Source organism: Cryptotermes secundus, unplaced genomic scaffold, assembly GCF_002891405.2.
Source record: "Cryptotermes secundus unplaced genomic scaffold, Csec_1.0 scaffold1556, whole genome shotgun sequence".
Classification (NCBI taxonomy): Eukaryota; Metazoa; Arthropoda; class Insecta; order Blattodea; family Kalotermitidae; genus Cryptotermes; species Cryptotermes secundus.
This window is the reverse complement of record NW_019734989.1, coordinates 74,515-88,250: the sequence shown is the minus strand read 5'-3', so window position 1 is coordinate 88,250 and position 13,736 is coordinate 74,515. Positions and strand designations below refer to the sequence as shown.

The 13,736-nt window shown below is 41.1% G+C and overlaps 2 protein-coding genes across 5 annotated transcripts in view; one reads left to right on the top strand and one right to left on the bottom strand.

Annotated features, from left to right (window-relative positions):
- LOC111869192 (mitogen-activated protein kinase kinase kinase 4) overlaps positions 1 to 13,736 on the bottom strand; it is a gene marked incomplete at its 5' end in the record, with an annotated part of 108,109 nt that overhangs the window by 25,734 nt on the left and 68,639 nt on the right.
- The window catches only part of LOC111869193 (fibrinogen C domain-containing protein 1), an 18,612-nt gene that overhangs the window by 2,014 nt on the left and 2,862 nt on the right, over positions 1 to 13,736 (top strand). The window contains exons 3-8 of one of the 2 annotated variants that reach the window (XM_023860490.2): positions 2,816 to 3,009; positions 3,261 to 3,414; positions 8,184 to 8,460; positions 9,828 to 9,959; positions 10,065 to 10,197; positions 12,252 to 12,378. In XM_023860490.2, the coding sequence (XP_023716258.1) occupies positions 2,816 to 3,009; positions 3,261 to 3,414; positions 8,184 to 8,460; positions 9,828 to 9,959; positions 10,065 to 10,197; positions 12,252 to 12,378 (1,017 nt within the window). Of the gene's footprint in view, positions 1 to 2,815; positions 3,010 to 3,260; positions 3,415 to 8,183; positions 8,461 to 9,827; positions 9,960 to 10,064; positions 10,198 to 12,251; positions 12,385 to 13,736 lie in introns of both variants that reach the window. The other variant, XM_033753318.1, reaches the window with a different exon arrangement.

Genomic DNA, 13,736 nt, shown 5'->3' with positions numbered 1-13,736 from the left:
ATTAATTTGGTCCAGTTTACACGGTCAAATGCCTTCTGCCAGTCTATAAAGCAAGCACACAGTTCTTCATCTATCTCCAAAGTTCGTTCTGCTATAATTCTCATCATCCCAATTGCATCCCTGGTTCCTTTTCCTTTTCTAAATCCAAACTGATCCTCTCCAAGTATATCCTCTATTTTCCTTTCAATTCTTCTTTTAAGTATCTTTGCTATTATCTTTATGTGCCATAAGGCTTATTGTGCGATGGTTGCTGCATTTTGTAGCTTTTGTCTTTTTCTTTAAGGCAATCATTGTCACTTCTGCAAAGTCCTTGGGCCACTCCCCAGTTTCATATATGGTGTTTATTAGTTTTGTCAGTGTTTTCAAACCACCTTCTCCCAGTAACTTAAGCACATCTCCAGGTACATCATCATCTCCTGTAGCCTTTCCATTCCTTATCTCCTTGACAGCTTTTTCCACCTCACTTTGTAAAATATATGGTCCATTCTTGTCTGTATCTACTTCTTCTTCCGGTTCCACTTCAAAGGTTTCTGGGCCGATCATATAGTTCTGTAATAAAGGGTGTTTCACTCGGGGCAGAACCCGGCATTTTGTTAATAACTCGGATACTAATGAAGATATTGCAGCGAAATTTGGAGTGGACTTACCTCAGTTCATGTGAAGCCTGGTGACATCATAACAAGTGCTGGAAATGGCCACCATTTGCGTCCAGACAGCTTTGGACTCGGCGCGCCATGTTTTGGAAAGTCCTTGCCCATACGCCAGGTGTCACTTCTTGGATGGCCTCACTTATGTTTGCTTTTAAAGCCTCTATGGTTCGCTGTTTGTTGGCGTAAACTTGCACTTTCAAATGTCCCCACAAAAAATAATCAGGCGGCATTAGATCGGGCGAGCGCGGTCGCCGAAAAAAGGCTGGATTTCGGCCATGCTTGCGCGCGAGGTCTGTGCTGTTGCTCCATCCTGCTGGAAATAACCGATGGATAATTCCTCATCGTCCAGTTGATTCATAAAGCAGTGGAAGATATCTAGGCACACTGCTGTTGTGATTGTCGTGTCGAAGAAAATGAGTCCAATTATGCACCGCCGGGAATTCCACACCAAACACCAATCTTCTTTGAATGAAGGGGTTCTTCGTGTATCGCATTGGGATTCTCACTTGCCCAAATGCGATAATTTTGCGAATTAACATATCCGGAAAGATGGAACCACGCCTCGTCCAAAAACCAAGTGTAGTCCAGAATGTCCGGACAAGTGTCTGTAACCATTGACAATACGCCACTCTCTTCACGTAATCTGGCTCTTTTAACTCGTGCACCACGGAGATTCGGTATGTACGAAGCTTAGATTTCTTCGCAGCACGATAAAATCTTCCACTGCTTTGTGAATCAACTGGATGATGAGGAATTGTCCATCGGTTATTTCCAGCAGGATGGAGCAACAGCACACACCTCGCGCGCAAACATGGCCGAAATCCAGTCTTTTTTCGGCGACCGCGTCATTTCCAGGGGACTTTGGCCACCGCGCTCGCCCGATCTAACGCTGCCTGATTATTTTTTGTGTGGACATTTGAAAGCGCAAGTTTACGCTAACAAACAGCGAACCATAGAGGCTTTAAAAGCAAACATAAGTGAGGCCATCCAAGAAGTGACACCTGATGTACGGGCAAGGACTTTCCAAAACATGGCGCGCCGAGTCCAATGCTGTCTCGAAGCAAATGGTGGCCATTTCCAGCACTTGTTATGATGTCACCATACTTCACATGAAATGAGGTAAGTCCACTCCAAATTTCGATGCCAATATTTTGAATCCCATGGTTCTCTTTCCATCCTAGTTCTTTTGTCTTCATGTACATCAAATAATAACGCCCGTTTTGTGTGTGTGTGTGTGTGTATACACACATTATTCTCCTACAAATTTCTCTTCAATCATATACATAAATGCCATTAATGAGGAGACAACTGAAATATTCTCAAAGGGATATTTAAGATAATGGTTCATTCATTACACTCAGAATAGACACTGTCCAATGTCTCAAGTACATTTAAACATAAATATTATTTCAGAAGTTGGATATACTCCCATCTTCAGGGGAGTAGTTTTCAATACACTGAGAGATATTTCTGGCATCATTCAGTAATGAAAAAGAATTGTGTTGCATTTCAGTGTGTTACATCTCCTTTTTTGTGGGTTATCTTATGACACTGTCAGAATCGAGACTACATAGCCTCAAATGTTAGGATGGCTGATGAATGACGAGTTGGAAAACATTTGGAAGGAAATGATCATGGTCTAATCAAGGTACTATTCTGGCATTTGCCTGGAGATTGAGGAAAACCACAAGAAAACTCAGTCAATCTAGAGCACTAGTGCTAGACCAACTTGCTTGGTGCATATGGTGAACCTCTACAGATTAACAAATGGTTTAACTGCAAATTACAAATAAAGATGACACTACTACCAGTGTCTGAACTCTCAAAACTCTTTTAATTTCATTCTATGCTTCATTATTCCAAGGATGATGATATGGGTGGGACATGCAGCATACACAGGGGAGATGAAAAGTGCTACAAAATTACAACCAGGAAAAGCTTAGAGAAAGAGCCCATTTGGGAGAGCTAGAAATAATAGATAAGGAGATAAAATCAGAATGAATGATAGAGAAACAGTCTTAGTTAACATTGGTGGGCTCTTGTGAGCATGGAAATGAACATTTGGGTCCTACAAATGCAATGAATTTCTTGTCATGCTGAGCAACTATCAGGTTTTTGACAGACCCTGCAACATGGAGTTAGACAGGTTCATTATTCTGTACCAGGCTGACAAAGATAGAAGTCCAGACACAGGAGAAAAGTGAAGGCATCAAGTCAGAGCTAAGGGATGTATCACAGCGGGTACGGCAACTAGACTGGTTGAGCAGTAAGATGGAGGCTACACTGGAAGCCATCAAGACAGACACCAATGGGCTCAAACATGGGCAGGACCAGATACGTAGCCTTCATGCTGGGTCAGGTGAGTTACTGACAAGGTAATATGCAATCAATATACTATAAACACATTATGTGTCCTAGTTGTCTCTTAAGAATTCTTAACCTGCTAATCACAAGTGGTCACGTTATTATTAAAGTAAACTTATGTACCAAGATTCAAATCACAGAACTCAAATCAGTGACATGTTTAATCAAATGTAATGTCAAAAAGAAATCATACAGCATAATGTCACTCATATTTGTTATATTTTTATGTATATGTTTTTCTTGTAGAAGGAAAGGTGTTAGGTCCAGCTGAAGATGACATGAATAACAAATTGCAAATGATGGTGACAACTGTATATACCATTCGTGCAGCAATAGGGAACCTGAAAGATGATTATAATGCCCTCAAGACAAACATCACAAAACTCAGTAATATGACAAGGTACCAGGAATTTAACACCAATATTGAAACACTATCCACTTGAGCAGAAGAATATACAGAAAAGAGGTACAGAAGACAGACTCTTTCCATTCATAAATAACGTTTCACTGAAGATCACTGTCTTCAAGGATCTGATGCCTTGCAGTCTGATAGTCTGCAGACATTTCAGAGAAAGCTGCTGCCTCCATTTCTACCCTGAAGGCAGCAACCTTCAATCTGTCTTCTGTGTTCCACTAGTCATTTTCTAGTAAATCAGAGCACTGCATATCTGTGTTATTAATAAATCACACTAAATCACAACAAAATATTTCTAACTGCACTAGTGACAAAACCTGTCATTAAATACATCAAGATAACATGTTGTATTTCTTTTGGCTTATTTTGGACTTCATCCATCCCAAGACTGGATCTGTCTCCTTCATGTGGGTAGGGAAGGATAAACCTACTCAGTTGAGCCCGTTAGAAAGAGCTAGTCTCAACCAATGGACAAACAGCAGATTGCAGAAAACAACCTATGAACAACCGCCAACCGGTTCCATCAGTGGGAGATAAGAATAAAATCACAGTAAAAGACATGATAGAAAATTTGTGCCAAGCATGCATATATCAACAATATAAAAACAGAAGTATAGATTAAATTCCAGGAATTCAGTTCAAACGAAGGTAAAAACTTGGATAATGCATGCCTAATCTGTGTGAATAAAGAATTGTGCCACCAGGGCGACTTCGGGAATCAGGCTAATCCCAAGAGCAAAACTTGCAGAAGTAGTGGAAGCCACTAATATTCATAAAAAATTACATTTTTTATTTGTTAACCTCTTCATTGATGAGGGGAATCAATATGGGAGAAATATCCAAACTAGGTTGGCTGATCAGATTGGTTGAACATGCCATATGAGCTGATTCGGTGTACTTTCTGTATCTGCTGTTACTTTCAACCTCCAAGATCCTAGCTTCATCCCAGCTTACCCTATGACCTTCTTCATATGCATGCTGAGCCAACCTGGATTTCTCTAGAAGACCCTGCTTGAGATCGTGCCTGTGTTCACGGATTCGCACAGCCATCGGTCTGCCTGTTTCACCAATGTAGCTTCTGCCACATTCACAGGGAATACTATAGATGCACTGTGCTGTCTGTTGAGGATCCCTTTTTGGTCTCATTCTCATGAGTGAATATTGTAAAGTGTGTCTAGCTTTGAAGACGGTCCTACTGGTACTGGTAGTGGTTCCCTATGTACTTGAACTTCTCAGAGATGCCCTTGACATAGGGGATATAAATCGTGCCAAGAGGCTTTTCCCCTTTTTTCTTTTGATGACTACTACCATTGGACCTGATAACCGAGTCAATAAAGCCTTGAGAATAATCACTATGTTGAAGGTCGCGTTTCAGACTGTTAACCTCCAACACCCGGTCTTGCCGGTCTTGGCATATAGTGGTAGCTCTATCATGAAGGCTATGAACAATTCCTCTTTTGACATGCAGGGGGTGATTGGAATTGAAATTAAGATATCGGCCAGTGTGGGTGGGTTTCCTGTAAACTTTCGTGGTCAGATACGTCCCTTTTTTCATGACCAGCACGTCCAGGAAGGGGATCGTTCCCTCCGATTCTATTTCCATAGTGAACTGGATAGCCGGTCTCAGACTGTTGAGGTGTGTAAGAAAGTTCTGTATCCCCTCTGCACCATGAGGCCAGATCACAAATGTGTCATCCACATATCTGAGCCACGACGACGGTTTGTCCTGCGCCGAGACGACAGCCAGTTGTTCAAAATGTTCCATGTAAATGTTGCTAACAACGGGAGAAAGGGAGCTACCCATTGCCATACCATCCTTCTTCTGGTTGAATCCATCATCCCCTTGAAAGTAGGTGGTCCTCAGGCAGACATCCAGAAGTTCCATGATGGCTTCCACCTTCAGGACAGACCGTTCTGCCAACATGTTATCGTTATCCAGCCTACTTCTGATGACCTTAAGGGCTTTGTCGACTGGTACGTTGATGAAAAGACTAACCACATTGAAACTAGCGAGCATATCCTGTGTACGGAGATTAACAGACTTTATCAGTTCTATGAAATGGCTGGAATTCTTCACGAAGGAACCAGATCTGCTGGCCAAAGGGCTCAGTATTTCTTGTAGGAAGCCAGCCAAGGCATAGCACGGGGAGTCAATTGAACTCACTATGGGTCTTAGTGGAATGTCTGGTTTGGGAGGAAGGACAGTTTTATATTTGGCAAGGATTTGCTGAACTCTTCTCTCAACCTTGGCTGTTGGATCTTTTATCAGGGGCTCATAAACTCCAGACTTCAGCAAGGTGTTAATCTTGTCCCTGTATTTTATTTCGTCTAGCACTACAGTGCAGTTGCCTTTGTCTGCTGGCAGGATCCTGATATCTTTGTTGAGCCTCAAGGACTTCACAGCTTTCAACTCCTTCTTGCTAATATTGGAGGTGGGTGACTTGGACTTCTGCAACATAGACCTGACCTTCCATCTGAATTCCATTCCTAAAATCTGTGCGAGTTTTGTAATCACCGATCCAACAGCACATGCCATATCTAAGTTGAAGTGTGGATTTACTATGGAAAAATGCAAGTCCTTCCTAAGGACTGACTCCTTGTGGTCTCTAAGAGCGTACTGAGAGACTGAAAACAAATTTTTTAGAACCACCAGCTGGGTCGGACCCGACCCTGTCACAACGACTCTTGAGCATGGAGAACTTGTCAATATGGATTCCTTTTTGCTTATTAAAGGTGTTTCTAAATTAACTTTCCACAGCAGTAAAGACACGCTGTTGGTCTGAGCTACTAATTGATGACCTGAGAAAATTCTCTAGTTGTTGGATCTTCTGAAGTTGTGAAGACTTATTCTTCCAATGAGCATGAATCCTATCTCTAAGGAGAGCCATACTGGCCAGGTGGGCAATCTTTAAAGAATGCCGACCACTATATGGCATCTTAACTGAGAGGCCCTTGGGATCAATGCTTAGGGATTTACACCTCATAAAAAAGGTTATACGGTTCAGGGGTTTGGCCAACCTGATTTTTAAGTATTCCAATTTCCTAAACGAAGGGTAAATACCGGGTCCATACCGGTTACTCAGATACACTTGAAAGGATTCTGACGATGAAGTATACAGTACTTCTTTTGGCTTATTTTGGACTTCATCCATCGTCTGGTATGTACGGTCCTAATATTATACTTGTTCCCTATGCGCTTGAATTATAATATTAGGACCGTCTTCAAAACTAGACACAGTTTACAATCTTCACTCATGAGAATGAGACCAAAAAGGGATCCTCAACAGATGACACAGTGCGTCTATAGCATTCCCTGTGAATGTGGCAGAAGCTACATTGGTGAAACAGGCAGACCGATGGCTGTGCGAATCCGTGAACACAGGCACGATCTCAAGCAGGGTCTTCTAGAGAAATCCAGGTTGGCTCAGCATGCATATGAAGAAGGTCATAGGGTAAGCGGGGATGAAGCTAGGATCTTGGAGGTTGAAAGTAACAGCAGATACAGAAAGTACAACGAATCAGCTCATATGGCATGTTCAACCAATCTGATCAGCTAACCTAGTTTGGATATTTCTCCCATATTGATTCCCCTCATCAATGAAGAGGTTAACAAATAAAAAATGTAATTTTTTATGAATATTATTGGCTTCCACTACTTCTGCAAGTTTTGCTCCGGGGATTAGCCTGATTCCCGGAAGTCGCCCTGGTGGCACAATTCTTTATTCACACAGATTAGGCATGCATTATTCAAGTTTTTACTTTCGTTTTTAACTGAATTCCTGGAATTTAATCTATACTTCTGTTTTTTATATTGTTGACATATGCATGCTTGGCACAAATTTTCTATCATGTTTTTTACTGATTTTATTCTTATCTCCCACTGATGGAACCGGTTGTCAGTTGTTCATAGGTTGTTTTCTACACTCCATTGTTTCTCCAGTGATTGAGACTAGCTCTTTCTAACGGGCTCAACTGAGTAGGTTTATCCTTCCCTACCCACATGAAGGAGACAGATCCAGTCTCTGAAAGAAGTACAGTCTAACATGTTGTATGTTTATTCATAGTCTACCCTTAGACAGCAACACCACTTACAGGACATTGTTATTCTATCAATTTTTGTACTTTCATATAAATGTACCTGTCTGTCCAGAACTTTCTAACTTCATGGCATGTATATTAAGTGAAACTGTGATGTCAAAGTATCTATGATCACAGTGAACTGAGTAAATTATTACCAAGTGTGATGTCTATGACTGCTACAATTTCGCTTCCAAGTTTCAATAATCTTTATGCTAAAGAAAACTACACAATCATAGAACGCATTATAAATTACCTAAACTCAGATCTTAATAGTCAGTCATGGTAGCCAAGCAGTCTTATGGCATGCACTGTCTTCATTCGCTCGGAAGCTGGGATCATTGGTGAGAATCCCATTCAGGGCATGGATGTTCAGTGTGTGTGTGTGCACGTGCGTGTGTGCACGCACATGTGTGTGTTTTTCTGTATCTGTGTACAGGTAGAGGCCTTGTGACGAGCTGATCACCTGCCCAAGGAGCCCTACCAAATGTCTAAAAACCAGTAAGCTGAAGTGACGTGGAGAGTTTCATGGAGGTAGGCCAAGGCCCATATTGGGGCTGTAGCACCAAATGGGGGGGGGAGGGGAAATCTTAATAAATTATGAAACTAGGCACAGAAGTTAATGCACCTTTCAAGTCCCTTTTTAATCCATCATCACCACTTGTCTTCTCTTCCAGCCAAACGATGAGACTCAGTGGACATCTCCTCACCAAGCAGTACTTCACAAATACAATGCTGGATTTTAAACATGAATCTGTCCCACCAGTACAAGCCCTACCACAGACACTCTTTGCCTCTCTCAACAACCCCACTGATCAGCTGCTGCCACAAGATTGCTGGGATGTGCAACAGCAGGGTCACAACACTTCAGGCATCTATAGGATCAAGCCCTATCTGTCCTCTGTACCTTTCTTTGCATACTGCCAGCTGGAGACAAGAGGAGGAGGTTGGACTGTAAGTTGAAGTGTTCTATCTTCTGGGACATAAAGTTGGGTAGTTTATTGAAAGTCAACTGACATTTTGGAGGAACACGTCCCCTCTGAAATGTCGGGTGACTTTCAACAGACTACATAGCCTGATATTTCATACAGAAGAATTCTTCATAACCACCGCTGCAAGATCCTCAAATACTATGCCCAGTAAGCTGTACGAGGGGGTACCCAAAAGAAACCGAACTTTTTTTTTAAACTTATTTATTCAAATTTTAAGCACAAACCTTCAATCCCCTTCAAAGTACTCTCCACTTACACTAATACACTTGTCTAGTCTTTTATTCCATTTTTCAAAACATTGTCTAAATTCATCTTTTGAGATGCTTGACAGCGCCTCCATCGTTTTTTTCCTTCACCTCAGCAACATCAGCAAAACGCTGAAAAAAAGTTTTGATCATTTCGGGACTCTTCTTTCAAAGCACAGCATGCTTCCACGCGATCTTGTTTTTGTTCAGCAGTCAGCAGTCGTGGCACAAATTTCGCAGCCACCCTTTTCGTTCCCTGCCAAAATTCGCTGAACTCAGCTCCAAGTCATTCCCGACAGCTCCACAATTTCTTCAATGGTCCGTCGCCGATCTTCCTTGATGATTTCACGATTTTTTTCAACATTTTGATGTGTTCGGGCCATTGCAAAAACGACGACCACACAAAACAGTTGTCACTATAAACTCTGCCGAAACTAGTCCTTACCTTCTGAAGCAACGGTAGTCGGCTTATCGACTCAGGAATGTTAGCTCTATGCGCTCATAGTAGCAAAACGCGGTACTACAAAAGCTCTGCCACAAAAAAAATTAGTTCGGTTTCTTTTGGGTACCCCATCGTATATTAAACAAGCATAACACACATTCCTCACCCAGAATATGGCTAGCTTCTTTGCTGTCAGTGTCACAATATACAGCTGCTAAAACGTTAAAGGAGGAATAACACTAAAAGTAAGCAACTGAAGTTTACTCATGCAATAAAAAAAGGACATTGGGAGTCAGAATTTTAACCATATCCAGAAACTCTACTGCAACAAATCTATATGCTATACACAGCATACTTCTTGCTAACACTGTTCAGCTGTGAAAACCTGCATAAGCATGTCTCAGATCATCTTTATGGTTTACAACATGTTGTGTGTTATGATTTGTGATATTTTGGCCGTCAACACAACAAATATTTAAAAACAAAACAAACTGTTTACCAATGTTGATGGCTGGAATATCACAAGAAAATGTCTCAGATCATTCATGTAAACTCCATTGCCAACAGGAATTCAAAACCTTTAAAGATTCTTTACTTGTAGTACTTTTCTACAATATAAATAATATCTTTAATCATCAACAGGTGGTACAAAACCGTTACGAAGGAACTGTGGATTTCTACCGAGACTGGCATGATTACAAGCATGGGTTTGGTAATATTGGAGGAGAATTCTGGCTTGGTCTTGAGAAGCTTCACACATTAACAAATCATAAGGTAATTATAGTCATATCAGTGAACATAATGAGAACACTATTAATGAACATATCAGTATTTATTTTCCCCTTTTATTTTGATGTTTATAATTTCCTATTATTCTAGGTAACTGAATTATTGATAGAACTACAAGATTTTAACTTGGACAAATCTTACGCCCTCTATTCAGCCTTCGCCATTGGCACAGAAGTGGAAGGGTATTCAATATCATTCCTAGGCAGTTATGAAGGAGATGCAGGTAGAGAAACCAATATATTCAGAACTTATAATAAAGAAAGGCTAGAATGATCTGCATGTTACACCTTCTTTTGGAAAATAATTTGTGTTCACATGACTAAAAAGTCATGTGAGCACAAATAAGACACAAATATATAACAGAAACTTTATATAATGATGACACTGATATAAGCTCACATTGTAAAAACATGCAACAATTTAACAATATTAAGACAAAAATGTTTATGCATATTACATCAACATGTTTTCCACCTAATTCCTAAACATACGAGGGTAAGTCAATAAGTAAGTTAGAAACGGATATAGAACTTAAATAAATAAGAGTAATGATTTGAAAATGCTTTTATCTCTCAACACAATCTCCCTGTACATTGAGGCACTTGTCCCATCGTTTCACAAGCCCCTGAAAACCAGCAGCATAAAATTCTTTGGGCTGCTGTCAGAACCAGGCATGTTCACATGGCACGGCCTACCTCATAATGCATGACAGGTTAGGTTTTCACGAAGTCTGTGCGCAATAGGTGCTGCACATGCTGACCCCACAACACAAAATGCAAAGAATGGGTCTGGCATTACAGAATCTCAATTGCTACCACATGGAAGGACATGATATGCTAACCCAAACTGTCACAAGTGATGAGTGTTTGGGTTCACCATTACCAGCCCAAGACAAAGCGTGTGTCAATGCAGTGGAAACACCCTGCATCGCCTTGAGGCTGCAATGCGGTGAGCAGTATGTCTTCGTGATCCCAGAAGACTGTGAGCATCACTTTCTGGAGGATGGTGTCACCTTAAACTCATTTTGGCAGGCAACGCAGGATGTTTCCACCGCACTGACACACGCTTTGTCTCAGGCTGGTAATGGCGAACCAAAGACTCATCACCCATGACAATTTGGGCTAGCATATCATGTCCTTCATCATGGTAGCAATTGAGATTCCGTAATGACAGACCCATTCTTTGATTTTGTGTTGTGGGGTCAGCATGCACAGCACCCATCGTGCACAGGCTTTGTGAAAACCTAACCTGTCATGCATTATGAGGTAGGCCATGCCATGTGAACATGCCTGGTTCTGACAGCAGCCCAAAGAATTTTATGCTGGCGGTTTTCAGGGGCTTGTGAAACGATGGGACAAGTGCCTCAGTGTACGAGAAATTTTGAGAAATAAAAGCATTTTTCAAATCAGTACTCTTATTTGTTTAAGTTCTGTGGTTGTAACTTACTTACTGACTTACCTACGTACATCGTCGTCATCATCATCATCATCATCATCATGATTTGATGAATGGTATAAATCTGAAAGTTTGGTGAAACTAGCTGTCACATTAGGTTTTAACTGTACTGTGATATTATTCAAGAACATATTCATAATCATGGTGACCTTCTGGCCACACATGCGTTTATCCATTAGATAAAAACAGTTAACTCTGACATGATTTTATGTACATTCTTCTTATTCCAATACAATTGAATCAAATGTGGCTTCTCAACCTCACTGACACTGAGCAGACGATGTAGCACTAACATTTCAGACCTTTATTTGGGATGTATTCAATTTGAATTTCAGACTGTAAGCTATTCTGACTGAGAACTGTCACAGTTTTTCTCGTCAGTCTCTTCAAGTGAGTACCTTCAATCTGGCCATGTCCACCTACTTACCTACTCACTATTCACAAACATCTTCCATCTTATTTGAGGCTATATAACCCCTTCAACTGTCTTAATATGAAAACCTAGGACTCAATGAATATCACAGATAAAAACAATACCTTTCTTTAAGCCACCAAATCTGGCCCATAAGATGTCAAGTGTATAGGACTTCAGGTTCTCTCAGTGATGGATATGAAGGGTTCTGTCTTCTGGGATATAATGCCTGTGTAGAAAAGGCTGCCTGCTTCATGCTAGTTTCTTGCTTGGCTTATTCTTCGACCCTGAAGCTGGAGGTGACGTGATCCTCAAAAACATCAGTTGTCTTTCAATAGACTATATGGCGTTATATCCCAGGAGATAAAGACTCAACTCAATACATAACTATGTTTAACTGAAATATGCAGGAGATTCACTGATGTACCATGCCGGCATGAAGTTCTCTACTTATGACATGGATCACGATAACTGGCATGATGGCAACTGTGCAGAGTCTCATACTGGAGCATGGTGGTACAACGGGTGTGACACCAGGTACAGGCAAGTCCTTGCTTAAAATAACATGAATGCCCAAAAAGTACACAATAATATAGACAGGACCCACACTGAATGTCTAGAACTATGTACAGACAGAAGAATAATATTAAAATGGATGTTAACAGAAGTTGGGCATGAAGCTATGTGAACTACAATCAATGGCCATCAACTTTGGTCTTCTGACAACTGCTTGAAAAGCTGACCTAGGCCATGTTTCTATGTAGCATATTTAACAATACTTTGCACACTGATGCCAAAGATTATCAGGTTCTCTTTCTGGAGGAATAATGTGACTAGAGCATAAAACTGACCACTCACCTCCATTTGGGGCTAAGGTCTAGAATATATGGGGCTCTACCTCCACTCCACCTATACACCTTTACAGTGTACTGCATGGGCACAAGCAGCATTTACTGCGTTCAGTTATCTTTATCCAGGAATTTTTAACTTATAACAAGAAGCCTACTTTCCTTGCTTTTTCATAAGTCATTTAACAACACTTTCAGTATCAAGAATATATCATTGGACAGTGGGGTGACTCAAGAATTAAAGGATCTGAAAGAAAGCAGGCATGACCTATTATTATTATTATTATTTTTGGAGGGGGTGGGTTTCCCCATGCACCACGACTAGTAGTCTAAGGTGTGTCCCCCTTCGATATTCTACCAGTCGCCATGCCCTTCCAGTACTGGTGCTCGCTATCAGCCCCATCCTGCCAGCGAGGTCGGCCACCTCTCTGGCAGTGGTCCCCAATACTTCACCATCTACCAGAGAAATTAGAAACTACTTGGGCGGGAAACTTTGCCTAATTTTGCTCAGAGGTCTCCTAGAGACATGAGGATCTTTTACGTGCTGTAAATCTACGACACGGGACACACGGCTTAAAGTCCTTCCCAGAGGACTTGTTCCCTGAATTTTTCTGCCCTTAAAAATTCCACGAGCTCTGCTGGGTTTGAACCCACGTACCGTGAGTCATGAAGTGGGAACGTTACCCCTAGACTACGGAGGTCACTTAGGCATGACTTAACTGAGGTACTAACCGAGCATTTACCTGGAGAGACTGAGGAAAACCACATAATTCTTCAGTCAGGGTAGCTACTCTCCCAGGAAAGAATCAAACCGAGCACCTACCAAATACAAGTTTAGAGCATTACCCCCAGAACAACCTGCTCAGTCCTACATTACTGCTGCACAGATATCTAGTCCAAGAGATCTTATCATTACTGTTATTTAATTTACTTTTGTGAAAAACATATTACCTAAGTGCAGATTATATATATATATATATACACATACACAAGGTGCGGCAATAAAGAAACCAGATTACTTTTATGACTCATTTCCGGCCACGTCAA